This window comes from Acanthochromis polyacanthus, chromosome 6 (genome assembly GCF_021347895.1).
Source record: "Acanthochromis polyacanthus isolate Apoly-LR-REF ecotype Palm Island chromosome 6, KAUST_Apoly_ChrSc, whole genome shotgun sequence".
NCBI lineage: Eukaryota > Metazoa > Chordata > Actinopteri > Pomacentridae > Acanthochromis > Acanthochromis polyacanthus.
The window spans coordinates 16,885,803-16,909,726 of NC_067118.1; the positions used below are offsets into that span (position 1 = coordinate 16,885,803).

At 41.0% G+C, this 23,924-nt stretch overlaps 1 protein-coding gene across 4 annotated transcripts; it reads right to left on the reverse strand.

The window, feature by feature from the left end:
• Window positions 1-2,832: 2,832 nt before the first annotated feature.
• Window positions 2,833-18,530, reverse strand: clcnk (chloride channel K). Of its 4 annotated transcripts, none has more exons than XM_051949376.1 (15): window positions 17,265-18,526; window positions 15,010-15,085; window positions 14,436-14,561; window positions 13,420-13,504; window positions 13,069-13,170; window positions 12,684-12,768; window positions 12,089-12,241; window positions 10,731-10,800; window positions 10,462-10,572; window positions 7,771-7,987; window positions 6,800-6,933; window positions 6,300-6,370; window positions 5,812-5,892; window positions 4,542-4,628; window positions 2,833-3,065 (listed from the first exon to the last, which is right to left on the reverse strand). In XM_051949376.1, exons 1-15 carry the CDS (start codon window positions 17,367-17,369, stop codon window positions 3,027-3,029), a joined length of 1,542 nt encoding a protein of 513 aa, XP_051805336.1. In that variant the 5' UTR covers window positions 17,370-18,526; the 3' UTR covers window positions 2,833-3,026. The 4 variants fall into 4 exon arrangements, 2 of the variants coding, with proteins under 2 accessions (XP_051805336.1, XP_051805337.1); XM_051949377.1 differs by lacking the exon at window positions 15,010-15,085 and having other exon boundaries at window positions 17,265-17,342; window positions 17,580-17,600; XR_007942468.1 differs by lacking the exon at window positions 2,833-3,065 and having other exon boundaries at window positions 4,613-4,628; window positions 6,311-6,370; window positions 17,265-18,530.
• Between the last annotated feature and the right edge of the window lie 5,394 nt (window positions 18,531-23,924).

Consider the following 23,924-nt stretch of genomic DNA (forward strand, 5'->3'; position numbering starts at 1 on the left):
AGACAATGATTTTGTATTTGATGCATGAATAATTGAAATGCTCTATTTTCAGTAACACTCACCTCTCAGACCAGCAGAATTGAAATAGCACAATCCTACTCCAAACATGTCACATACTGCCACTCAGTCACATTTGAGCACATATATTTTTCAACACGCGGGTTAGTCTGATACTGATGAAAAACAGACATAAGTTCACAGTCAAATGTTCTCTGCTGGTGTCATCACTGTCACTCCTTTTCAGTTGACAAGAAGTGTGTATATAATGTGTTGTTGATGTTGAGAAAGCCCTTTGAACCCAAATCAAGATCTTGCCCTTGTCACAGATCAGGGCAGAGACACAAGTGCAGGACGACAAATACGCAGCAGACATGAAATTCAAACAATGATCTTTTTACACACACTGATATTTATACTAATTTACAAGAAGGTCAAAGGGAAAAACAGAACTGATGGAACAGAGCACACATGAGGTTGACTTCTCCCGAGGGAGAAAAATTGCAAACTACTAATTACTAATGTTAAGTACTATGAAAACAGGAGCAGGACGGAAGACTAAGATACAGCTTATCATACTTCTAAACAGACTCGATCTCACAAAAGCAGAATGCACTGATTAGGCATAACATTACAACCAATATTGTGTTGGTCTCCTTTATGCTGCTAAAACATCCCAGAGATGCTCAACAAGATTTGGACCTGAGTAATGTGGAACCTGGATGAACACCTTGGCTCTGTCATGTTCCCTGGGTCACTCCTGAGCAGTTTGCGGTGTGTCGGGGTGCATTGTCCTGCTGAGGGTGGCAACTGACATCAAGGACTGCTGTTGCTGTGAAGGATGTTGGTGGGTTAGGAGGTTGCTTGACTTACAGTGTTTAGGTGGGTGGTACATGTCAAACATCCACATGAATGTCAGGACTCAAAGTTTCCCAGCTGAACACTGCATTATAACAAGATGACCGATGTTATTCACTTCACCTGTCAGTGGTCACAATGTTGTGGCTGATCGGTGTGTATGCACAAAGCTGGGCTAACCAGGACTTGGTAATACAAAGTCAGGAAAGTCAGAAGCAGGGCAGGAATAGGAATGTACATATCGCACACAACACAATTAATACAACACTACGTGGTATAAAATGGAATGATAACTAAACGATCAACAGTATACACAAGCACAATGATAATCTAAAGACCCGAGAGAGAGAAAGCCGGGCTAAATGTAGCTGACAGCCAGATGGGAAGCCTGCCAGTGGTCACACATTTCACCCTCCTTTCGCCTCAGATTTTATTATCTGCATGTTATTGTTTTCAAAATTGATTTCACTATGAGAAACATCAACTTCCAGCATTGCTTAGAATTTGGATCATGCAGTATGCAGCCCTTCTAGTTTATTTATTTATTTTTGTCTTTTTTGTGTATTCAGTTATTGACAATGCTTGCCTCCCTGCCTGCAAATGTTTCACCAAAACAAACTCACATGATTGTATTTCTCAATACGGCTGTGATTGGTTTAAAGAAATAGAAACAAGTGTGCTTTTATCCATTGTATGAGAATTATATGAGGATGCAGCCAGACCATTCTGTTCTGCAGAATGGTTTAAAGAGTTCCTTCAAAGACAATTCCATTTTTTTAATGGTGTATGCCACAGGGCCTTTCTATTATTGCCACTTGAGGCACCAATTCCCATTGTTTTTACATTCGACACATTGCAGCTTTGACTCAGGCCTCTCTTAAATACAATTCATACTAGAAACTGCAGGATAGAATACTAAGGTTAAATGTGACACTAGCCCAAAGTGTTACAGTGTCCTGACATGAATAGAAACCATTTACTGTTTGGACTCAAACTTATTGCACATTATAGGGCAGAGACTGTTTTAAACTGTGGGTTTGCAAAAGCTCATAACTGTCAGAACATCTGTGAGCAAACTGCAAACAGGAAATGCTTATAGTGAATTTATTGTATGCGTGAAGGGAAAACATCTCATTTCCAACTCCTTACAAATGGACACTTGGTCACAACCCCTTGGTGTCAATTTTAGATGCTCCTGTCATAGTCATTCTAGGTTGGAGGCCTGGTGGTGGACAGACAATCTCTCTGGTTATGTTTAGACTTCAAACCTACAGATTTCTTAAAAAAACAAACAAACACTGGCTTAAAAAATAGATGTTAATTTTTAGCCTACAGTTCTCCAGCTTCCTCCCACAGTCCAAAGATATGCTAAGGGCTAATTAGTTGTACAAAATTGTCTGTAGGTGTGAATATGAGTGTGATTGTTTGTCTCTACATGTAGCCCTGTGGTAGACTGGTGACCTGTTCAGCATGTCCAGAGCCTTCACCCTCAGTCAGCTGGGATGGACTCCAGCCCCTCCTCATGACCCTAATAAGGATTAAGCACTGTGTAGATGGTGGACAGATGGATGGATGGATGGATGGATGGATGGATGGATGGATGGATGGATGGATGTTGCTCCATCTTTGCTGACTGCAGCCCAACAGCGTCAGACTTTAAACCCTCTGTTTTAGAACATGATTTATGACAAAAAATGCACAGCTTGTAATTACACAGCCCATATGCCACCACGGAAGCGAATACATATTCAACAGATACTGACTGAGAAGTGTGGTTTAGCAGGAAAAACACACCAGCAGGGATTTGCTGTGCTAACCAGTACACAGCAGTGTTTCAGGCTTTTGTGTTCATGCCCACTGGGCGTGATTCTGGATAGATAGATTCATAAATGTTCTATGTCACAGAGTCCAAATCAGTGAATTAAACTGTTTCCTCAGTGGATAAGATCCTGCAAATTAGAATGAAAGGCCAGACAATGAGCTCAGATTGATGTTTATCATAGGGGTTTCCAGTTAATGACAGTATTGTGTAAATATTGTCACACTTGAGGAATGATGAGATGCTATCACGAATAAACAAAGACTTCCTTACAAGCTAATCAGACAGAGACTGATTTATATTTGCAACATAAAATGGTCGTCCATTGTGTTCATTTCCTGTGTGATCCTGCTTAGATTTCTTTGGCCAAGTCCTCTAGTATTCTCTTTATCTGGAGGAGGAAATAGAGAAAGGAAGAGAGGGGAGGAAGAGAAGGAGCGGAAGATACTGCTATGAATTCATGAGTAGCCATTTTGTCTCTTACAGCTTGCATAATTTTCCAGAAACCCGTACAGAGATGTGGTCTTGTTTAAAAAATCAAAACACAACTGGATGAGACAAATGCCCACAGAGAAATATAACAGAATCATGCAAAGACAGTACTGATACAACATTGACAATTACACTGATCAGGCATAACATTATAACCACTGACAGGTGAAGTAAATTACACTGATCATCTCCTCATCATGGCACCTGTTGGTTGGTTGAATATATTAGGCAGCAAGTGAACATTTTTTGTCCTCAAACTTGATGTGTTAGAAGCAGCAAAAACTGACAAGTGTGAGGATTTGAGTAAGTTTGACAAGGGCCAGATTGTGATGGCTCGATGACTGGGTCTGACCATTTCCAAAACTGCAGCTCTTGTGAGGTGTTCCTGATCTGCAGTGGTCGGTATCTATCAAAAGTGGGAAGGAACGGAAGGAACAGTGGTGAACCAGCGACGGGGTCATGGGCTGCCAAGGCTCAATGATGTGCGCGGGGAGTGAAGGCTGGCTCGTGTGGTCCGATTCAACAGACAAGTCACTGTTGCTCAAATTGAAGAAGTTGTTCATGCTGGTTCTGATAGAAAGGTGTCAGAATACACAGTGCATCACAGTTTGTTGTGTATGGGGCTGTATAGTTAAAGACCAGTCAAGGTGTCCATGCTGACACTGCCCAAATGGCAAAAAGGGGCATGTGAACATCAGAACTGGACTGTGGAGGTAATGGAAGAAGGTGGCCTGGTCTGATGAATCCCATTTTCATCACTTGGATAGCTGGGTGCGTGTGCGTTGCTTAACCGAGGAACACATGGCACCAGGATGCACTATGGGAAGCCAGCGGAGGCAATGTGATGCTTTGGATAGTGTACTGATGGGAAACTTTGGGTGCTGCCATCCATGTGGATGTTACTTTGACATGTACCACCTACCTAGGCATTGCTGTAGACCATGTACACCCTTTCATGGAAACAGTATTCCCTGATGGCTGTGGCCTCTCTCAGCAGGATAATATGCCATACCACAAAGCAGAAATGATTCAGGAATGGTTTGAAGAACACAACAACAAATTTTAAGTTTTGACATGGCCTCCAAATACCCCAAATCTAAATCCAATCATGTATCTGTGGTTGTGATGGACAAACAAGTCCGATTCATGGAGGCCCCACCTCGCAACTTACAGGACTTAAAGGATCTGCTGCTAACACCTTGGTGCCAGATACCACAGCACACCTTCAGAGGTCGAGTGAAGTCCATGCCTAATGGTTCAGGGCTGTTTTGGCAGCAAATAGGGGACTACCACAAGGCAGGTGTTCATAATGTTATGCCTGATCAGTGTATATTTGTGATTATAAATTCCCTCATGACATGCAAACGCTCATTACCTCTGGCCATGTGATGAGGCCAAGCAGCCTTCCTCTGTCTGCTACAAACAAGGTCTGGGCTCCAACTAGAGTCAGTACACTGACAGCCTGAAAGGAAATGGTGAAAAAGAAATCTCTAGTTGCTTATTTTAAATGAGAAGTTCACTAGTCTTTGAAAAAGAGAAGATGAATGCTAATTTCATGTTATTAAATCTGCAATAACTATTTTTCTTTTAGTTGTTGGTCGCTTGAGGGCAGCAGGAACAAGTTGTAAACACATCTGTTTTTTCATTGATATTTCTGTCCACCAATGGTATGGAGCATTTTAAGTGTAAGATTAATATTCACTCACTTTTAGACCTGTTTTTGGTCTCTACCAACTCCTGCGGGAATTATGATGCTCTCTTTCAGCTAAATGCTACACTGTCTGCTATTTAGTAGTAAGTAATATAAAGTGAATTTTAATTGATGAGAACGGAGGGGTCTACTACAGAGTGAGACTAATGAGTTAGCGTTGAGCGTAAAGTCAGAGATTTCAGATTCATGAAGGTGGTTCTCCCTTAATTTCTTTTGATCACCATGGCAGTTTTTGCTGCATAGCTAACCTACTCCAGAGGAGGTTCTGTTCAGAGTTTGGGTTATTTGGCTGGAACAACTCTTTTTCTCTGGGCTATACAGATTCTCAGGTAAGGGACAACATTATATCTGCCAACTTGAGTGACCATAATGTGTTTGTAATCTCACTAGACAAATTGGGTTTTTACAGTAGGTAAACTGTATGTATCACATTGCACTCATTCAGTTTTTGACAGAAAATGCATAAAGTAAAACTGAGAGTAAAAAGTAATTTCCACATCTCTTGTCAGTATGGGACAGTGTCAGACTTTAATGCACTTTTTGAGTCTCAAGTTTAAACTATAAAAGCTCTAATGTGCAGCTGTCATGTTAGAAATCAGCAGCCACATTGAGAGTGCACTGAGTTGGAAAGGATAGTGTCCATGGCTCAGGTTTAGGAGTTCAGTCATTGCAGCTTTGATTAGTTGTACTATGGCTCATTCTGTACTTCCTGTTTACTGTTGTATCTATTTCCACTGATTATTAGTTGGTCAGTGTCACAGTCAGAGTCTTCATGTCCTCTGAGAATTCTTTTCCATGTGGAGACATGACACAAACATGCGGATAGATGCCGCCTATAGGTGCAAAACTGAGAAAGTTCTGGGGTAGACTGAGAAAGTGTTGAACTATTTGTTAAATGAATCCATGCTGTGTACATTTCTCAAAATCTGCCTACCTCCTGAATAGTGTTGTGAGGTGACAACAGGACAGAAGTTGGGTGAATGCAGCAGACCTCATCCAGATGTTTCTCCAGACTCTGTACAGAACAGCACAAACATGTTGAGTTGATGTCACAGGTACTGTATGTGTGTCACACAGCAGTCAGTATTAGTTGTTGTTTCTATTCCGCTGAAAAACCAATTTAATACTTTTTATAGTTTATCTTCGACCCTTGCGCCAGTCCTATCTTTTTAAAAGCCATTTTTGATAAGCAGCTCTGTTTTCATAACGTATTTTTCAGTGCCTAGATTATGCTTTGAAATGGACGTGAGCTGTCACAAAATGAGCTTCTGCATCAGCAGCAGTCCTCTCTGTAAATCTTGTTCCCATCCTCTTTTTGTGACTGTTTTACATTCAGTCAGTGTCAAACGGATTGTAAAGACGTGACCTGCTTTTAAACTAGCTCCCTCTGCAGCTACCTGTCTATCTACACAAAGCCTTTACCTCAGCCTTACAGTGATGCAGGAACATCAGCAGCTCTGGTCGCAGAACAAACCCCAGCAAAACCTGCGACTCTTTAACAGAAGAGAGGAGAGCAAATCAATTTTCCCTGCCACAGTTGGTGAAACAGTTTAAAGTGTGTGCAGCTCTCTAGTGGCTTTGAATCGTCCGTTCCAAACATAAGAATTCATCCATGTGATTGCTGCTCAAAGGCTCAGGTGGCCAATCGACTCTTTTCTCACAGTTGTCAGCCCCTCAGTGAGACGCTTTCACACTAAGGCATTGCTGCAATCCTTGGGACGGTGACATTTTTTCCTACTTTCTTTATATTATTTTTCTCTTTTCCTTTCTTTGGCTCTATGTGGTGTCATTACTGTGCTTGACCAACATGTGTATGATATTTGCTTGAAGATTATACAGACTTTGTGCCAATGTTCCATATCCATAAGAGTATTTTATCTTTATTTTGTTAGAAGATTTAGACGAAACAGTTGTTTGCGCACCATGTGACTCCACCACAGGGATTTGTGTGTCAGTGCTGCTATTGACAGCATGCTGAACCTCCGCTGGCCCTGCTGCTTTTTGAAGCTGGACTGATTTCACTCCCAAAACCTGTCCAACTGCTGTGGAGGGAAGCCTGCAAAACAGATGAATCATGTCACACCTGGAACTAAAGCAGCTGGAGTTTTATGAAACCATAACCTATGAAATCATATCATGCAGTGTGCTAACACAGGAATTATATAATTTCACATTGAAAGACTTTTCGAATGTATACTCATGCTGTAAGGATCCACAAAATGACATTTGATACTGGTAACAATCACTGTTTGTTCCTAGAGACAAACATGAGCAAACAGAAGTAGCCCTGCAGTCCTCAGACTGTGTGTTGTATGATGCTGCTTGGAGGAACAGACAGTCTCTACTGTCAGGACAGGGAAGGGCTTCACACCAAAATGAAACTTTTTGCTATTCCAAAAATATTGTCAAGTGGATTCATATTGTATGTCTGACAGAAAGCAAGAGGATTTGTGTGTGTCTAAATTTGGATACACAACCTGAAATCCTGTCGCACTTTACTAAAAAACCTTCTCTACAATGAAATACATTTAACAGGCGGGATGTTAGGGCTGGGCATCTTATAGATAGATAGATAGATAGTCTGTCTGTCTGTGGTGGTTTTTCTGTGGTGTTATCACTGCTAGGAACTACTCCCGAATTTTCTGTCAACAATAAATCCTGTTGCCCTTGACTGCTAACTTCTCCTGGTGATTTCTTTGAAGCTCTTTAGAGAAGCTTTTAGGACATTTGAACATGGTCAAGACTCTGGCCCATGATTTGGGACTAAGTTTCCACGTCACTGTTGACACACACACTGGTGCAGTAGCAGGATGGAGCAACACAGTTAGTGAATTTCTACATAAAAATGAACGATGTCTTTCTTATCCCCAAAGTTTCGTTTGTTTTTACTTACCGAGGATTTGCCTTCCTCAGAGAGGGCAGGTGTGGGAGCCTCTTGCTGATGGAGAGGGCGTCATAGAAAGACGGGCGGTGACCAGAGCGTGCCAGTGCATTGGCCAGCAGAGTGGCGAGGAGGATGGGTACAGCATGGCTGAACTGGCCAGTTAACTCCACAGCCAGGAGAGCTGGGGACAATGTGTGTGTCACAGCTCCAGAGAAAGCTGCTGCACCTACAAAGCAGAAACTATGCTTAATGTGTAAACAACATATTCACTGTAGGTAATATTTTGGATCAAAATCAGTTTATCGGTGACTTATCAAAGTTTATCACACACATTATACATAAACCCATTGGCCACAACATTGAAACAGGTGAAATGAATAGACTGATTATCTTGTTAAATGTAATGTTTTTGCGAAACTCTGGATCCTGGTATTCATGTGGATGTTGCTTTGACACATTCCATTCAACTAAACAGTGTTCCAGACCATGCACACCCCACCTTGGTGAAGGCACCCATAATGTCAGCAGAAGAGTGCACCCTGCAAAAGCTGTTCAGGAACAGCTCGAGGAACACAACAAAGAGCTCACTGTGATCTGTTGACCTGGCCTCTAAACTTCCCAGATATAAATCCAATCAAGCATGTGAGAGACCCACCCTGCAACCCCCTCTGGTCAGTGTTCTAGTGACGCCCCCAGAGTTTCTGCATCCATTCACCTATAGGTCAAAGCTGTTTTGGAGGCACCAGGGGGACCTACACAATATTTGGCATGTGGTGTTAATGTAACATCTGATTGTCCATCCATCCATCCATTCTCTATACACCGCTTTGTCCTCACTCGGGTTGCGGGGGGTGCTGGAGCCTATCCCAGCTGACTTGGGCGAAGGCAGGAGACACCCTGGACAGGTCGCCAGTCTGTCGCAGGGCTACATATGATTGTTGTATATATTATTTCTCACCTTTGTCCTTTTTTTTTTGCTAAGATGTTGTTTTATCTACAGCACTGCTAAATCACATGCAACATTTTAGCAAACTTACCATACATTTACATTTGACAGGTTTGTAGGGTTTTACATGTTGATTTGTAGCACACCATTCTTGTATTTTTAAAAAAAAATAAGATTACATAAAAAGATTTATATATTTCGTTAAATGATAATGCACTTAAGGCAGATTTGATGCTCAATTGAAAGTGCCTCATCAAAATCTCTACAACATTCACAACAGTTTAAAATACCTGAGAGAGGTATATTAACACTGCAGATATACAGTCAGATGCATAAATACTTGGACATTGACACAAGTTTCAGCAAGATGTGCTTTAACTGCAGACTTTCAGCTTCAATTTGAGGGTATTTGAATCGAAATGAGGTGAACGGTGGAGGAATTACAACACGTGTCCTCCACCTTTATAAGGGACCAAACATAATTGGACAAACTAACATTATCATGAATCAAATTGTCACTTCTAAAATGTGGTTGCAAATCCTTTGCATTCAAAGACAGTCTGAAGTCTGTAACCCGTAGACATCACCAGATGCAGAATTTGGTCCTTGGTGATGCTCTGCCAGGCCTCTACTGCTGCTGTTTTCACTTCCTGCTTGTTCTTCGGGCATTTTCCCTTCAGTTTTTTCTTCAGCATGTGAAATGCATGCTCAACTGGATTCAGGTCAGGTGATTGCCTTGACCATTGCAGAACATTCTGGTTGCTTTCGCAGTATTCTTCAGGTCATTGTCCATCTGCACCATGAAGCGTCATCCAATGAATTCTGAAGCACTTGGCCAAAGATGAGCAGATAATATTGCCCGAAACATTTCAGAATTCATCCTGCTGCTTTTGTCAGCAGCCACATCATCAATAAATATAAGAGAACCAGTTCCATTGGCAGACATACATGCCCACACCATTATACTACCACCACCACGCTTCACTGATGAGGTGTCTGCTTTGGATGTTGAGCAGTTCCTTCCCTTCTCCAAAACGTTTCTTCCTATCATTTGGTACAAGTTGATCTTTGTCTCATCTGTCCATAGGATGGTGTTCCAGGACTGCACAGCCTCTTTTGTTTCTTTTGTTTTTTTTGGCAAACTCTAATCTGGCCCTCCTGTTTTTGAGGCTCACCAAGGGTTTATACCTTGTGCGGTTTAGTTGTTGACTTTTACCTCCTGGAGAGTGTTCTTGATCTGGCCGACTGTTGAGAAGGGTTTTTTCTTGACCAGGGAAAGGATTGTTCTGTCATCCACTAAATTTGTTTTCCACGGTCTTCTGGGTCTTTTGGCATTGCTGAGCTCACCACTGAGTTCTTTCTTTTTAAGAATGTACCAAACAGTTGATTTGGTCACTCACACTTTTTTTGCTACCTATTTGATGGACTTGTTTCGGTTTTTCAGTCTAATGATGGCTTCCTTCATGACAGCGATGCTCTTTGGACTTCATATTGAGAATTAACCTCACCAAATAGAGGGCACATATAAAATATGTTGTGTGTCCTACACTGTTCACCTGATTTGGATGTAAATACCCTCAAATTAAAGATGAAAGTCTGCACTTAAAGCACATCTTGATTGTTTCATTTCAAATCCATTGTGGTGATGTACAGAGCCCGAATTTTGAACACTGTGTCAATGTCCAAATATTTATGGACCTGACTGTAGCTGCTTGTCATCACTATGTCAAGAATTACTGATCAAATTTTGTTACCAGCGAGTGCATAGCCTCCAGGGTTTATAGAAGCCCACTGCTGGCCTGATGTCCCTTCAGCAGAAGATACATAAACTACTCCTTCTCCAAGCAAACGGCCAATAGCTGCCCCTGAAAAAGAAAATAACACATTTTTCAGTTTGCCATATCAGGAAAACCCTTGCTGAATTTTTATGTTGTGAAGAGAGAATACAATGAGACAGACCTCTAATATCTAAATTTATGCTTGAGCTTTTCAACATTCTGCAAAAATCTGTCTCTTTACTCACCATAGACAAACACTGGCATGAAGTATCCAGCAGGCAGAGGAAGAGTGCAAGCGAGGACCAGCATCCACATCTCAGAATCAAAAACAGACACACTCACTGTCAGATCTTTAAAGCTCTAATAACACCTGCACCACAGCAGATGACTCACTTTTAGTCTATGCACAGGGAAATGTTTGCAATGCTCTCGATTTTATAAGCATAAATATTGAATCATGCACATTTGCATTTCAGATTTATGTGTGGTAATAGGAGAAAACCTCATAGTGAATGGATCCTTCTCTGGTTTCTCTCAGAGCTTCATGCATTAGAGGAGCTTTACTGTAGAAACTGACCTCAATGCAGAAATGATCACATTTTAAGCTGTTTTCGCGACACTAAAACAGGTTTTCTGTTTGCTTCGAACACAAATGAGAAAAAGAGAAAATGTTGATCCCCACTAACTCGGCCATTATTGTGCTGGCTGCTGGGATTTCTAGCTGTTTAATGTCAAACAATTTTTTCTTACACCTGCAGCGTTGCTATGAGTGAGCCTCAAGTATTGCAAGACATTTCAGCCTTAAAGGTTAAACTCCCTTTTGTTCTCTTATGCCACTGTCAATTATTGTATGTCAACTATGGGTCACTTTAACCTGACCCAGCAGAACAAGAGGAGTGGCTCCCAGAGCTCCCCACCTTCTTGTAATTCCTGTTTGTGATCAGTTATATGATATACTAAAAGTACAAAAGATGATATAATTATGGCAAATGAGATTAAACTGAAGAATAGAATGAAGATGTGCATGAACTACATAATAATGCAGTTTCTGCTAATTACCTATGTTTTGATGATATCTTGTGTTTGTCTGTGGAGGACACACACACTCCATGTATTTTTGGTGTGAAGACAAATCATATGTTTGCAGATAAATGAAATGTGAAGTGCTCAAAACATCATAATAAAGGCATCATAATTGTTCAAATATGTTAGAAACATAACAACATATAATGGTGTACTATGTGTGAAATCTGTCACAAAATAATAGGGCAAAGTCTGAACATGTCTGGGCATGTTTTCTGTAAAACATGACCTAATGATAACCTAATGCGCAGGTCCTCTGAAGGGTGTGATCTAATGGTGAAATGTGATAGCCTGATGTCAAGATATGACTAATAGATTTAGAAAAGTAGAATGATGTCAAAACTGTCTCTGTAAAAATATGAACTACAAGGCATGGAAAAAATGACCAACTATCACTGCATAAAAGATGATGCACAGCTCAGTATCTTCAGTTTTTCCTGTGATGTTATCACTGCTAGGAACTACTCTTGGAGTGGAAAGAAATATAAGATTTTGTAATTGACCTTTACAGTTTTTGTACCTTCATGAGCAGAAAGAAAGTCAAAGAGAGGTAGACAGGAATCCCTGATGAGCTCCATGCCAGCGAAGGCTCAGCTTGCACAGAGGCATTGCGGAATTGGGAGTTCCATTGTCCGTTATCCAGCAGGGAAGTGAGGAGCTGCTTCATGGTGTACTGATTAAGAGATTAGTGACATTTGGATTACTGTGTGAACAAAAGAAAAGCAGCTTTGATTTAAAAAGCTATAGGTGTAAGGCTGATGTTGTTCTGTGTGTTGGTTTTGTGAACAAATCTCACCAAAAGACCAAAACTCACAGTTCGCCCCAAGTTCATCTGCTTCTACTTCAGGCATAAATCTCTAAAAACAGGCCTTTTCATGACACAGTCTATGATACCTACACCAAGAATCCTGGAATGTGCTGTCTCTTCCAAATTTACTAGCTTATTTCACACACAGACCAACATTACACAGAAACTGAATGTGCATTGTAAGGGGTTTATCATATTATTAAAGTCTGTTAACTGGATTAAAACATTTTACTTATTTGAGAAGCATAACATTTGTATTTCATTAATCATGTACAGACACAAAAAGTTACAGACTGCTGATTCCCACCTTAGAAGCCATGAATTGACCAGCAGAATATGGAAACGTCAGCGATGCCAGGAAGAAAACCACCATACCCGAGTACAGACCCTTCCTACACAGAGGTTTTTACACATATCAGCATTCAGATCATTGAAACAGGTTTCAATTAGTTTAATGTCGTGTGCAACCTCAGAATAAACCTCAGCACTAGACTTAAATCAGTTTCTAATGTCTTTGGCCTGGTCAGTTTGCTATCTACTAAATGCTACCAGAGAAAACTGTCAAATGAGAAGCATTTTAAAACATACAACTATATTGCAGTTAACTGGGGATTTTTAGACCATTGTCATGTAGCTGGAAATTATCCTGCAACGACTCATCACCATCATAAACTGGCATGAAAAGCTCTCACTCTGATGTCAGCATCTTGATGAAGACTGTGTTTGTTTTGGTAAAACGCAGAATCAGTCGATGGCAGAAGAGGTAGCAGCAGCTCACAGCCCCACACAGCAGCCTGTTTCCAAGCAGTGACACAATGCACAGTGAGAGATGACAGGCAGCAACCGTTAATCAGAAGTCATTAGACCAGGAAATGATTATGAGAAAAACTCTGAGTGGTAATTAGAACAGAAGGAAAACACAACAGAACTGTTTTTCATTGCAACTGATATGAATATGAATACCAAGTGTGTGTTTTTATTTGTAAGACAGAGACAAATAGCGGATTTGTTTAACTATGCAGATGCTGTCAAATTAAACGTACCCCAGGAAGGCAAACAGTAGAATCTCGAGTGGGTAGAAAGGTACAGCAGTGGGGAAATTAGTTTTGAACAATGCCTGAAGAGTCTCTGAGGGCACAAAACAAATTGGAGTCATCACTCCAGTTTCTCCCGGAGCCTTTCAAAATCTAATATTCCCCAACATTACTGCATTGAAACTTTATTGAAATGTACAGTCTGTCAGCTCAAATGTTTCTCCTAATTTAGCTGAAAGTCATGCTCCTGCTCGTTACGATGGCAGATAATTAGACAGCTGTCAACATCATTTACAAGGGAGAAGATAAAAGCATTACAATAATAATTAAAAAAGAGTATTTACCGTAAAAAATAAGACCCCTGTGTGAAAAAAATACTTAAACCTAATTCAGTTGCTCACTGCCAAACAAACAGTGTGTACAGAATAAAACATAATGTTAGACTTTTTGCAAATTGTTGATGGCCATCTGCTGATGTCAGACCATCTGTTGATGTCAAAAACACGTGGTCACCAGAACACTACAAGAGTATGTGACTGTTAAACATTTCACACCAACTCTATGTTCATTGATGTTGCTGCAACGGCCTCCATTCACCTGGGAGGGCTCTGTTTAGGACTTTGTAACCTGGGGAACCATATTAATCACAATTTCTCAATGAACTTTGCTTTGTGCAGGAGGACATGGTTATGTTTTGAAAGATTTCTCCAAACTGCTGGAAGATGAAGTTGTTTAAAATGTTGTTGTTTGCTGTAGCATTAAGATTTTCCTTCACTGTTTGTTGCCGGGTGTCCTTTAGTTAAAAATAGACCAAAAGTACTCAAAAAGTTGTGGAATCGAGTGTGCATGTATTCATGGACACATAATTTACAAGAAGATGACACATAAATCAACATTTCAACTTAATCAAATAGAGTAATGGGTGTTTTGCCAAGTTTTCTACAGGTTAAGGTGTCAGTGACTCTAAAGTGAACCTTCTCCTTGCTGACCATGAGGGTGCGAGTGCTATTCAGTGCATCCATTACCTCCATCTCCACTCCACACTGAGAGCAGGCGGAAGGTCAACGCCCCACAGGCAGCTGAGAAGAAGCATGGGCAGTAATGTCTGAGGGCGAAGTGAGAACTCATCACCTCCACACTGAACAGCACACCTACAGGAGGAGAGACAGAGGAATAACAGAGTGAGTGTGCGAAAGACTCTTGCTGTGGGTAGAAATTCTGAGACACCTGTAGCAAGTAGTTTGTCTGCCCGTATGTCGGACATTAAAAATGGGAATTTATTGTGTTAACAGACAAGCAGTTAAATGTTTTATGTCAGTTGTTACAATTAGAATTAATAAATGATATGACAAGATCAAAATATTTTGTGAAGAGATGATCAAATGGGGAAGAGGTGAGAGAGAAAAGGCTGAACATGTAGACTTGATGGGAGAGCAGAGATGTGGGGGAGGATAAATGGGAAGAGCAACAAAGTTTTCAAAGGGAAAATCAAAGGTAGAAACGTGCTAATAAGTGTGAGGAGAACAGATATGGTGTGAAAAGCTATATAAAAGTTGTGAATGTGAATTCCTTATGCTGAACCTTTATTGGCTCTCTCACCACTAATGGGAGCTCCAAAGCAGCTGGCTACGCCGACTGCAGCAGCTACAACCAGCATCTCATCATCCGCTTTCTCCTAGAAGACACATACTGTCATGTGCTGTTTGTTTTCACACCTTTACCCGAACAGTTAATTTTACCAGCCCTTTCACAAGTCTGTTTCTCCAGTTCAGAAAAAAAATCTGTTTTTTTTTAACGAAGATGTAAAATAATATTTAAGTTTGTTATCTTTGAGTTGTTTCCCAGTGACATTATTGGTAAATGGTAAATGGTTGTATTTATATAGTGCTTTTATCCAAAGCGCTTTACATGATACGTCACATTCACACACTCACACACTGATGGCGGAAGCTGCCATGCAAGGCGCTAACCACGACCCACCAGGAGCAATTAGGGGTTCAGTGTCTTGCTCAGGGACACCTCGACATTTTCATTTACCTAATGAAATATTTTCTTTCTTTCTTTTTGGCCATTTGGGGCCAGAGAACAACATCTGATTTACTATCACCTAAGAAAATATAGGTTCCAGGCAACCCTACTGAGGATAAAGCGGTGTATAGAAATTGGATGAATTAATGGTTTTCTTGGCCTTACTAAGCAATGTTTATAAGATAAGAAAGTCTGGAGTGGTCTGGCCTTCTCAGTAAGATGAGATGTTACTGCTTACTTACATATCTCACCTGGCCTTGCAATGTCTTTAGATTTTTCATGAGGAGTTGGGAAAAGGGATTTGTGGAATGCCTGGATTTGCCTCAGCAAAAAAAAAAAAAAAAATGCATGGATGGGCCTGCATGTTTTTTCTTCAATTCCAGCCTGTGACCAACATTGTCACAAATCATCTACAACATTATGTTTACTGACAGGTGAAGTGAATAACATCGATCATTTTGTTATAATGCAACATTTTGCAGGGAAACCTTGAATCCTGAAGTTCATGTTGATATTTGACATGTATCACCCACCTAAGTATTGCAGGTCAAGCAACCCCCAACCCCCTAACAGCAGTCCTTGATGCCAGTTGCCACCCTCAGCAGAACAACACACCACGAGACACCACATAAACTGTTCAGGAGTGGCCCGGGGTACACGACAAAGCTAAAGTGTTCTCCCAGGTTCCACACTCTCCAGATCTAAATCTTACTGAGCATCTGTGGGATGAGCCAGAATAAGCCTGATCTAGATAGGCCCCACCCTGCAACCCACTGAAGTCACTGCCACCATCCCAGTGCCACAGGACATCCCTAGAGATCCTGCATCAATGCCCCCTGGGTCAGAGGAGTTTTAGCAGCATAAAAGGTACCAACACTATATTAGGCAGGTGGTCATAATGTTATGCCTGATCAGTGTATGTCAGCAGTGAATAAAATATTATTATAGGAGCCAAGAAGCAGCATGTGGATTCTACTAATTTATACCAGACTATATTGTGTTTTAACACCCACTAAAATGTTTGTGTCAAATGTGAATGTCCAGTGCATGCAAATTTGACACTAAAGTGTAATGAAGCGGGAGTGGAGACAGGGTATGAATATCTGAATGTTTAGCTGGTACATGTTTCACTAGGGGCTGCACAGTGGGGTAGTGGTTAGCACTTTGGCCTTGCAGCCTTGGTTCAAATCCCCGGCCTGGGCCTGGGATCTTTCTGCATGGAGTTTCCATGTTCTCCCTGTGCATGCATGGGTTTTCTTCAGGCACTCCGGCTTCCTCCCACAGTCAAAAACATGCTGAGGTTAATTGATTTCTCTAAATTGTCATAGGTGTCAATGTGAGTGTGATTGTCTGTCTGTATATGTAGCCCTGCGACAGACTGGCGACCTGTCCAGGGTGTCCCCTGCCTTCACCCGAGTCAGCTGGGATAGGCTCCAGCGACCCTAGTGAGAATAAAGCGGTGTATAGAGAATGGATGGATGGATGTTTGACTATGTTCACCAACTGATTGTCAGCTTTGTCTGCTGGTGGTTTGGCAATGGAGGAAGGTTGTGTACAGTGACTTTGTCAGAGCTTTTGTTGCTGATTGGTTGAAGATAAAGTTCTTTACAGGTGGGAAAACCAAAACACTGACCTAAATCAGACATATATTATTTACAGTCATTTAATCATTGTATATCAATTACATATGGCCATTTTATCCACTGTAAAATAAATATATTGGTAGGTACGGATTTATTTTTGACAGCAGAAAAGGGATAAAGCATTTGTAAAAATAGAAGCTTGGATAAATCATTCTATTTTTGAATTGTGCCACTGTGGTTTACCATCTTATTGGCTTGTAGAAGAGTGCAGAGCTTGCTCAGGTAGGCTCCCAGCATGGTGGAAAGATGTACAAATGGACCCTGATGTACAGAAATATAGAAATCCATGATAAAGCAGACAGCAGACAACTAGCTGCATAGATATTATGTATAGTTGCATATTTTTGTGACAACGATATCCTTAGTTGTGCCTTACCACTTTACCCAGAAAGCAGTGCTGCCGGCTGCAAGGGTACAGATAAGGGCCAAGAACTTGGTAAACATATTAGTAAGAGATAAGTAATGCGGCATTTCAATGCCAGCCAGCATGGTTCTCACCTCTGGAATCCCTGAGCCTGAGAGGAAAGAAAGCAACAGGACAAGATTTTTGAAAGACCCAGAGGTGTTATAGCAATCAAAAAGCAATTCTAAGTTAACACATACTCATTTTTTTTTTTTAGAATAATTAAATTGCTAGTAAGAGGAGGGTGAGGACATCAGTGGGATTTTAAGACAATCACCACAAAAGGGCTGCTGAAAATGAAACATAATTCAGTTTGGAAATGTGTGTGGTAAAGCTGTGATATCTACACATCATGCTTTTGGGCTTAGTCTGATTAACTAGACAATTGAATTTATATGAATCAAACTTATTCCTTATATTAGGGTTCATCTGAAATCTTTCTTTTCCTTATTTTAGAGTAAGAGAGCAGTGTCAACAGTGGGCTACACAGCAGTATGTCCAGATAAACAGCCGCTCGGAACGGACAAGCAACAGACGGGATATATGGGGGAAAAAAGGAAAAACACATGTCTTTCCCTGCACTGTCTGCAATATCAGCATACACCAGTGGATCCTGGAAATATAACATCTTTTAAAAGATTTCTGTGAGACTGATCAAATCAAAGTTGACTTTTTCATTCTGTACATCTTTTCTCAACACTCACTTAATCTTAAAGATAACATTGCACTTGACTTTTCTCAACACCGTTATTTAGATGTTTCCAAAAGAAACTGACAAAATGCGTACATACAGGGCCGGACTGGGAAAGAAATTCAGGCCGGGAGATTTCCAATCAGTCAGGCCACTTCCGCCACTGCAAGGGTTGTGTCACGTGGGATAATGCACCAAAATTTTGTTTTTTTTCCTTCCAAAAATATGCCTTTTGCAGTTATGTTATAGCAATTGCAACACTACTAAACAGACAGTAAATCTATTTAACACAACCATAACGACAGCTCCATACAGTCCAGTACTTTTCTCTTCTGTAATCTCTTCACTACCCTCACCAATTTTTCCAATGTTTTCCTTTCCTTATTATTTATTAACATGTGGAATTAAAATATATATATTATTTTTGTCAAGAAATCATTTAGATGTCAGCTGGTCATAGTTAATAGTATATGCAAACACCAATGTTCATTTTATCACTGAAAATTGTAAGTCAACTGCCTATCCTACCTGAAGAGGGGTCTCAAACGTTTTCGGGCTTCCTGCAACCCACCTGACACCTGTGGAGCTTATTTGGGCCAGACATTTTTTATATTATTTTGGCCTTTGAAGTCTGATGATGCATTTGTTGAGAAGAACCGACCGTTTGTAAACTTACTTGAAGTAAGGTGTGCTCCATAATCTTTGCTCCTTCCACTCTCTGGCCTCACTCTCATATAACCGCTCTGCAGCGCATGCTTACCCGTTCTCGCTATGAAGGGCGGCCATAAAGCAACTAACCAATCATGGCACGTTCTTCTAAAAAAAATGTCACTTTGACCAATCCCTATCCTTCTGATTCGAGCTCAGAAGCAGCTGCTTTGTGTGAGTGACAGGAGGGTGGCGTGTACTCTGTAGAGGCTTCTAGCGCTGCTGTCCCACTGTCTCTAGGCCTGTCTGGCCAAAAAGCCGAACCAACTTTTTTCATGGCCTGCCAGGTCCGTGGGCTGGCCTGGTCCAGGGCAGGCCAATAAGGAGGCAGCCACCGGGGAAAAGTCCCGCCCTCCCGATGCCAGTCCGGCCTGCGTACATACATTATCTACTATCCTACTGTATAATCTTATTTTAAGAATATGCTGAGGAAATAAACCTCAATGTGCTTTTTAAATTACAATATGGCCTTTCAAAATCATGCTGGACAAGCCAGCTTATCTAATGTTCCTTTGTTCAGGTGGTAGTTTATCAGTGTAACTTCTATAAGAATAAAACCATGGAAAAAGAAGAACAACAAAAACTTGTTCTGAATGTCATGCTTTTTTAGAGGCAAACAGGGCTTAAGAGCCTGTCCCAGTGTACATCTACATCTGGATGGCCTTCCTGTCTAATCAACACCTGCTTATCCTGCACATGCTTTGCCTTTTGATTCTTTTTTTTTCAGATTCCCATAACTATGACTTCTGAACCAATTCTTCAATCATTTGGGGAACTGTGCTGGACCAGACCTGTGGAGAAGGAACAGATGTGTGGGGAGAACGTGCTGCGAAGCAACAGAGGGCATGCTGGATAAAGAGTCCAGGCGAAAAACTGCAGCAGAATGTTGCCCTCCAGCTTCATATTAAAGCCACTGGTGAGCTGCCAGGTATTAGAAACATTAATTGTCAATTGTGTTTTTTGCTGTCAACTAGGATTGCATGTTGTAAATGTGTAATACGGTTCACACGTCTGTCGACCTCCGGTGAGTAGCTTTGTTACAACTGGAGGGTCCATGAGGAAGCTGAGGATGGCAGTCAAAATGCCCTTAGAAACAGCGTAGCCATACCACTCCATCCCACACACTGTTCCCAAACATAACCTCAGCCTCAGCAGCCACTCTGGAAATACAAAAAAAAGGTGAATAAAAAATGTATCTGAGACTCATGTTAAGTGTGTCAGAGTAACATGCAAATCATTGTAGAATGTCAGTTGAGAACAAATAGAGAGTTCTGCTGTGTAAAAGGGGCTTTTTCAAAGTTTTGCTAAATGATAGAACTGTTGCAGTAAGACATAACCAAGAGGACAGGTCAAACAGTGCTCATTGCAGGACCCCGTATCAGATACTGTACGATGTCTCAATGAAGAGTGTGCAATGCATCTGACTAGACTCAGACCAGGTTCTCTGATGGCACCTTTCCACTGTGGAAGTTTTGTTGAAACACATTCATAACATGAAGCGGATGGCGACTGGTAGCATAACTGCTAAGAAAACCGAACTTCTCTTTTGCTTCTTGAAGATTTTTCACCTTCATCCAAAGATTCCCAGATATATACCATAACCCTCCAAACATGCAGCTAATGGTCCATAAACAACACAAAGCTCATATGCCTCAAGGTGTGTGCTCCTTTTTTCCCTGTGTCATTGGTAGAGACAATTCAGTAAGGAACACACACACACACCACACACACACACACACACACACACACACACACCACACACACACACACACACACACACACACACACACACACACACAGAAGCATAGGACATACTGTGTTTCTCTCTAGGAAACTTTTAAGGATTTTCTCCAAACATAAGGTTGTGGTACAGTTCGGATCCAGAAACACACTGAGACAAAACAAATGGTTTACGCCAAGATAAAACAGCCAAACACAAACAGAGCAGTATGATATATGTATTCCAGTCCAGTGAGGCGTGTGTAGACTGATATAGACACGGGAGACTACACAACAGCACCACAAGTGCATCACACAATCCAGGAGAGCTAGTTAGCAGTCCTCTTGCTTCTGAAGGATAGCAATGTGAAGCAACTGGAGAAACTGTTTACGCAAACAGGAGAAACCATCTCTAAACAGAACAGAGAGTCTGCCACACTACTTGTCAGGTACCTATAATGCAGTCTTGAGGTCCCTCCCTAGATTCCTCATTGACACCTTCAATCATTCCACACCTGTAGTTATACAACCATTCCTACCTAAAGGCATGAGGGTCTTGAGTCTGAATGGACCATTAGCCACGTGATTTCAGGGTAACAAAGTGACCTGAAGAGAGCTTGGGATAAGAAGTGAAGCATCTCAGTTGCCTTCTACTGTAGCACTTAGAATGACCATGATCTGGATGACTGAGAATCTACACAGTCAGAATGGACATAACCAGTATTATCGTTGCTTTTTCATTGATGAATATCTATATATCTAATATCTGTCTCATTTGCAAAATACAGTTAAACAAAAGAGGAAATCAAAACTTTACAAAGTTCTGAAGGTGAAAGTCAAACAAAGCCCAGGGTTGTTAGGTTTTTAAAGTGGAGAAAGGCTTAATGATTTCTGTCTGAAATGTGCTCAGAAGCATATAGCATACAAAAAAATAGCCTTGACCAAATGGAAAGCAACTGACAGCACTATATAATACGAAACTGAAATTGTAGCATACGTGCAGAGAGTGGCAAAATAACATCAACACGTTAAAGAAGTATGAGCTCTGAATATTAATGAAACATAAAGTCTGTAATTATCACTCAGTATTAAGGTAAATAACCACAGCCTGTCATGCATTGACTCTTAATGTAAAAAATATGGACTTAAACAGCATGAGATATGATCTTATCATCACAGGTCTGGAACATTGAGTGTGCTGCCCTTGAACTCAACATAATCTATGCCTTCTCAGATTAAGGTCAAACATAACTCCGTTTTTTGTGTTTGATCGCATGCATGATGAAGACTGCCTCACAAGTAAGCTGCTCTCTGATGGATTGATTGAGTCATATTCTGGTGATCCACTCTGACCTTTGACAATGCACGCGGTCGTCGCAGGGTTTCCATGGATTAGAAGGAGATAGTTCTTATTATGGTTTCCTAGCTCCTGGTTGTTGTTCTCACCATCTGTCTCACTCCAAGAGACTCATCCCAGCTATTCATTTTGCCTTGAAACATTTGCAATATAGTATTACTAATACAGTGTCAAATAAACAGCTTGAATGAAGATGAGATACTTATATTGTGTATATGTGTAAGCAGGGTCACTTACCTTGCATCTGTTTGTAAGGTCATATGTCTATGTGTAGTGTAAATGAGTTGCTACCTGGTTGCTGTGAGCCCTCTGGTACGGTATTAGCATAGAGGTGATGGAGCAGTCACGGTTGAAATGGCAGCTATGATGTTAACTCTTTGGAGGAACACTGGTAGATTTCCTCTATGTACGTAAACTGTAGCAATACAGTTGAGCAAAACATTTTCTGCTACTCAGTTTATTTATACATTTTTGGAGATATCAGCAACACTGAAAAAGTAATCTGTCTTATAAAACCTGTTCCATAAATGTTATAATGCAACATTCTGCTTAGAAACTCTGAGTCCTGACATTCATGTGGATGTTTGACATGTACTACCCACCTAACATTGCAGGTCAAGCAACCTCCCAACCACACATGGCAACAGCAGTCCTTAATGGCAGTTGCCACCCTCGGCAGGACAATGCACCAAGACACAAAGCAAAAACTACTCAGAGTGACCCGGGGAACACGATAGAGTTAAAATGTTCACCTGGGTTCCGCATTCCCCAGATCTAAATCTTTTTGAGCATCTGTAGGATGTACCAGGATAAGCCTGATCTAGGTAGATCCCATCCTGCAACCCATAGAATTCACTGCCACCATCTTGGTACCACAGGACATCTTCACATCCTCAGAGGTCCTGTGTCCATGGCCCACTGGGTCAGAGGAGTTTTAGCAGCATAAAGGAACCACGCAGTATTACTTTACTTTCACCTTCAGCAGGAGGTAAACCTTGATTTTTTGCGAAGTGTAAGACATCTACAGGATTCATGAGGATTGTTTCACGTGAAACAATAAGATGAAACTCACAGCTGCATTGTTTCACATATATTGATTTAGTTACTTAAACGTACATTGTGGAGTTTTCTTTTTCACCACACACATTATGGTTTTATAATTTGTAACCTTTGTTATTTGGTCCATGGTGTCTTCTTCATCCTTGTTTCTGTAGGCATAGTGCTACTCTACTTGGCCCCACCTGCTGATCATTGGAGCAGCACAATACAGCAGGAACCACTGCAGAAACCTTGCTCTGCAGCAGTCAAACTCAAATAACAAACTAACAAACCGACAATAATGGCACAGTTGTAGAATAATTAAACAAGCTTCAGAAACAAGGTGGTGCATTAAAAGTCTTATCATGATTATCTTCACTTTGTACTCAATGAAATTTTTACAGCTTTGGCAGATATGAACAAGTGTCATTGCGATGACCTTCCTTACACCCAGTGATTGCTTCAAAGACTCTCATTAAAAACCCTAAGAACCACAAAGGCACATTTAACGTGACACAATCATCATGAATCCTGTGGATGACTTGCACTTTGTAAAAAAAATCAAGGTTTACCCCTGCTGAGGGTCAAGATAATCATTGTTCAGATACACACAGACCTTAAATAGCCCTTAGTTAATGTTTGTCTTTCTCAGTTATCCCTCCCATTATGTTTCCAATTAGCACCTGTGTTATTTTAGGCAGTTGAAATCTGCATGCTGTGAGCAGCAGTCACTCTCTCTCTCTCTCTCTCTCTCTCTCTCTCTCTCTCTCTCTCTCTCTCTCTCTCTCTTATACACATGCATATGCACATACAGACTGCTTTTCTCAGTGTTTCCATGGGAACAGCAGACTGAGGCAACTAGAGAACCAGACATGATTACTTCACTTCACTTTCATCACTAATCATTGTTGATGACCTGAGACGTTT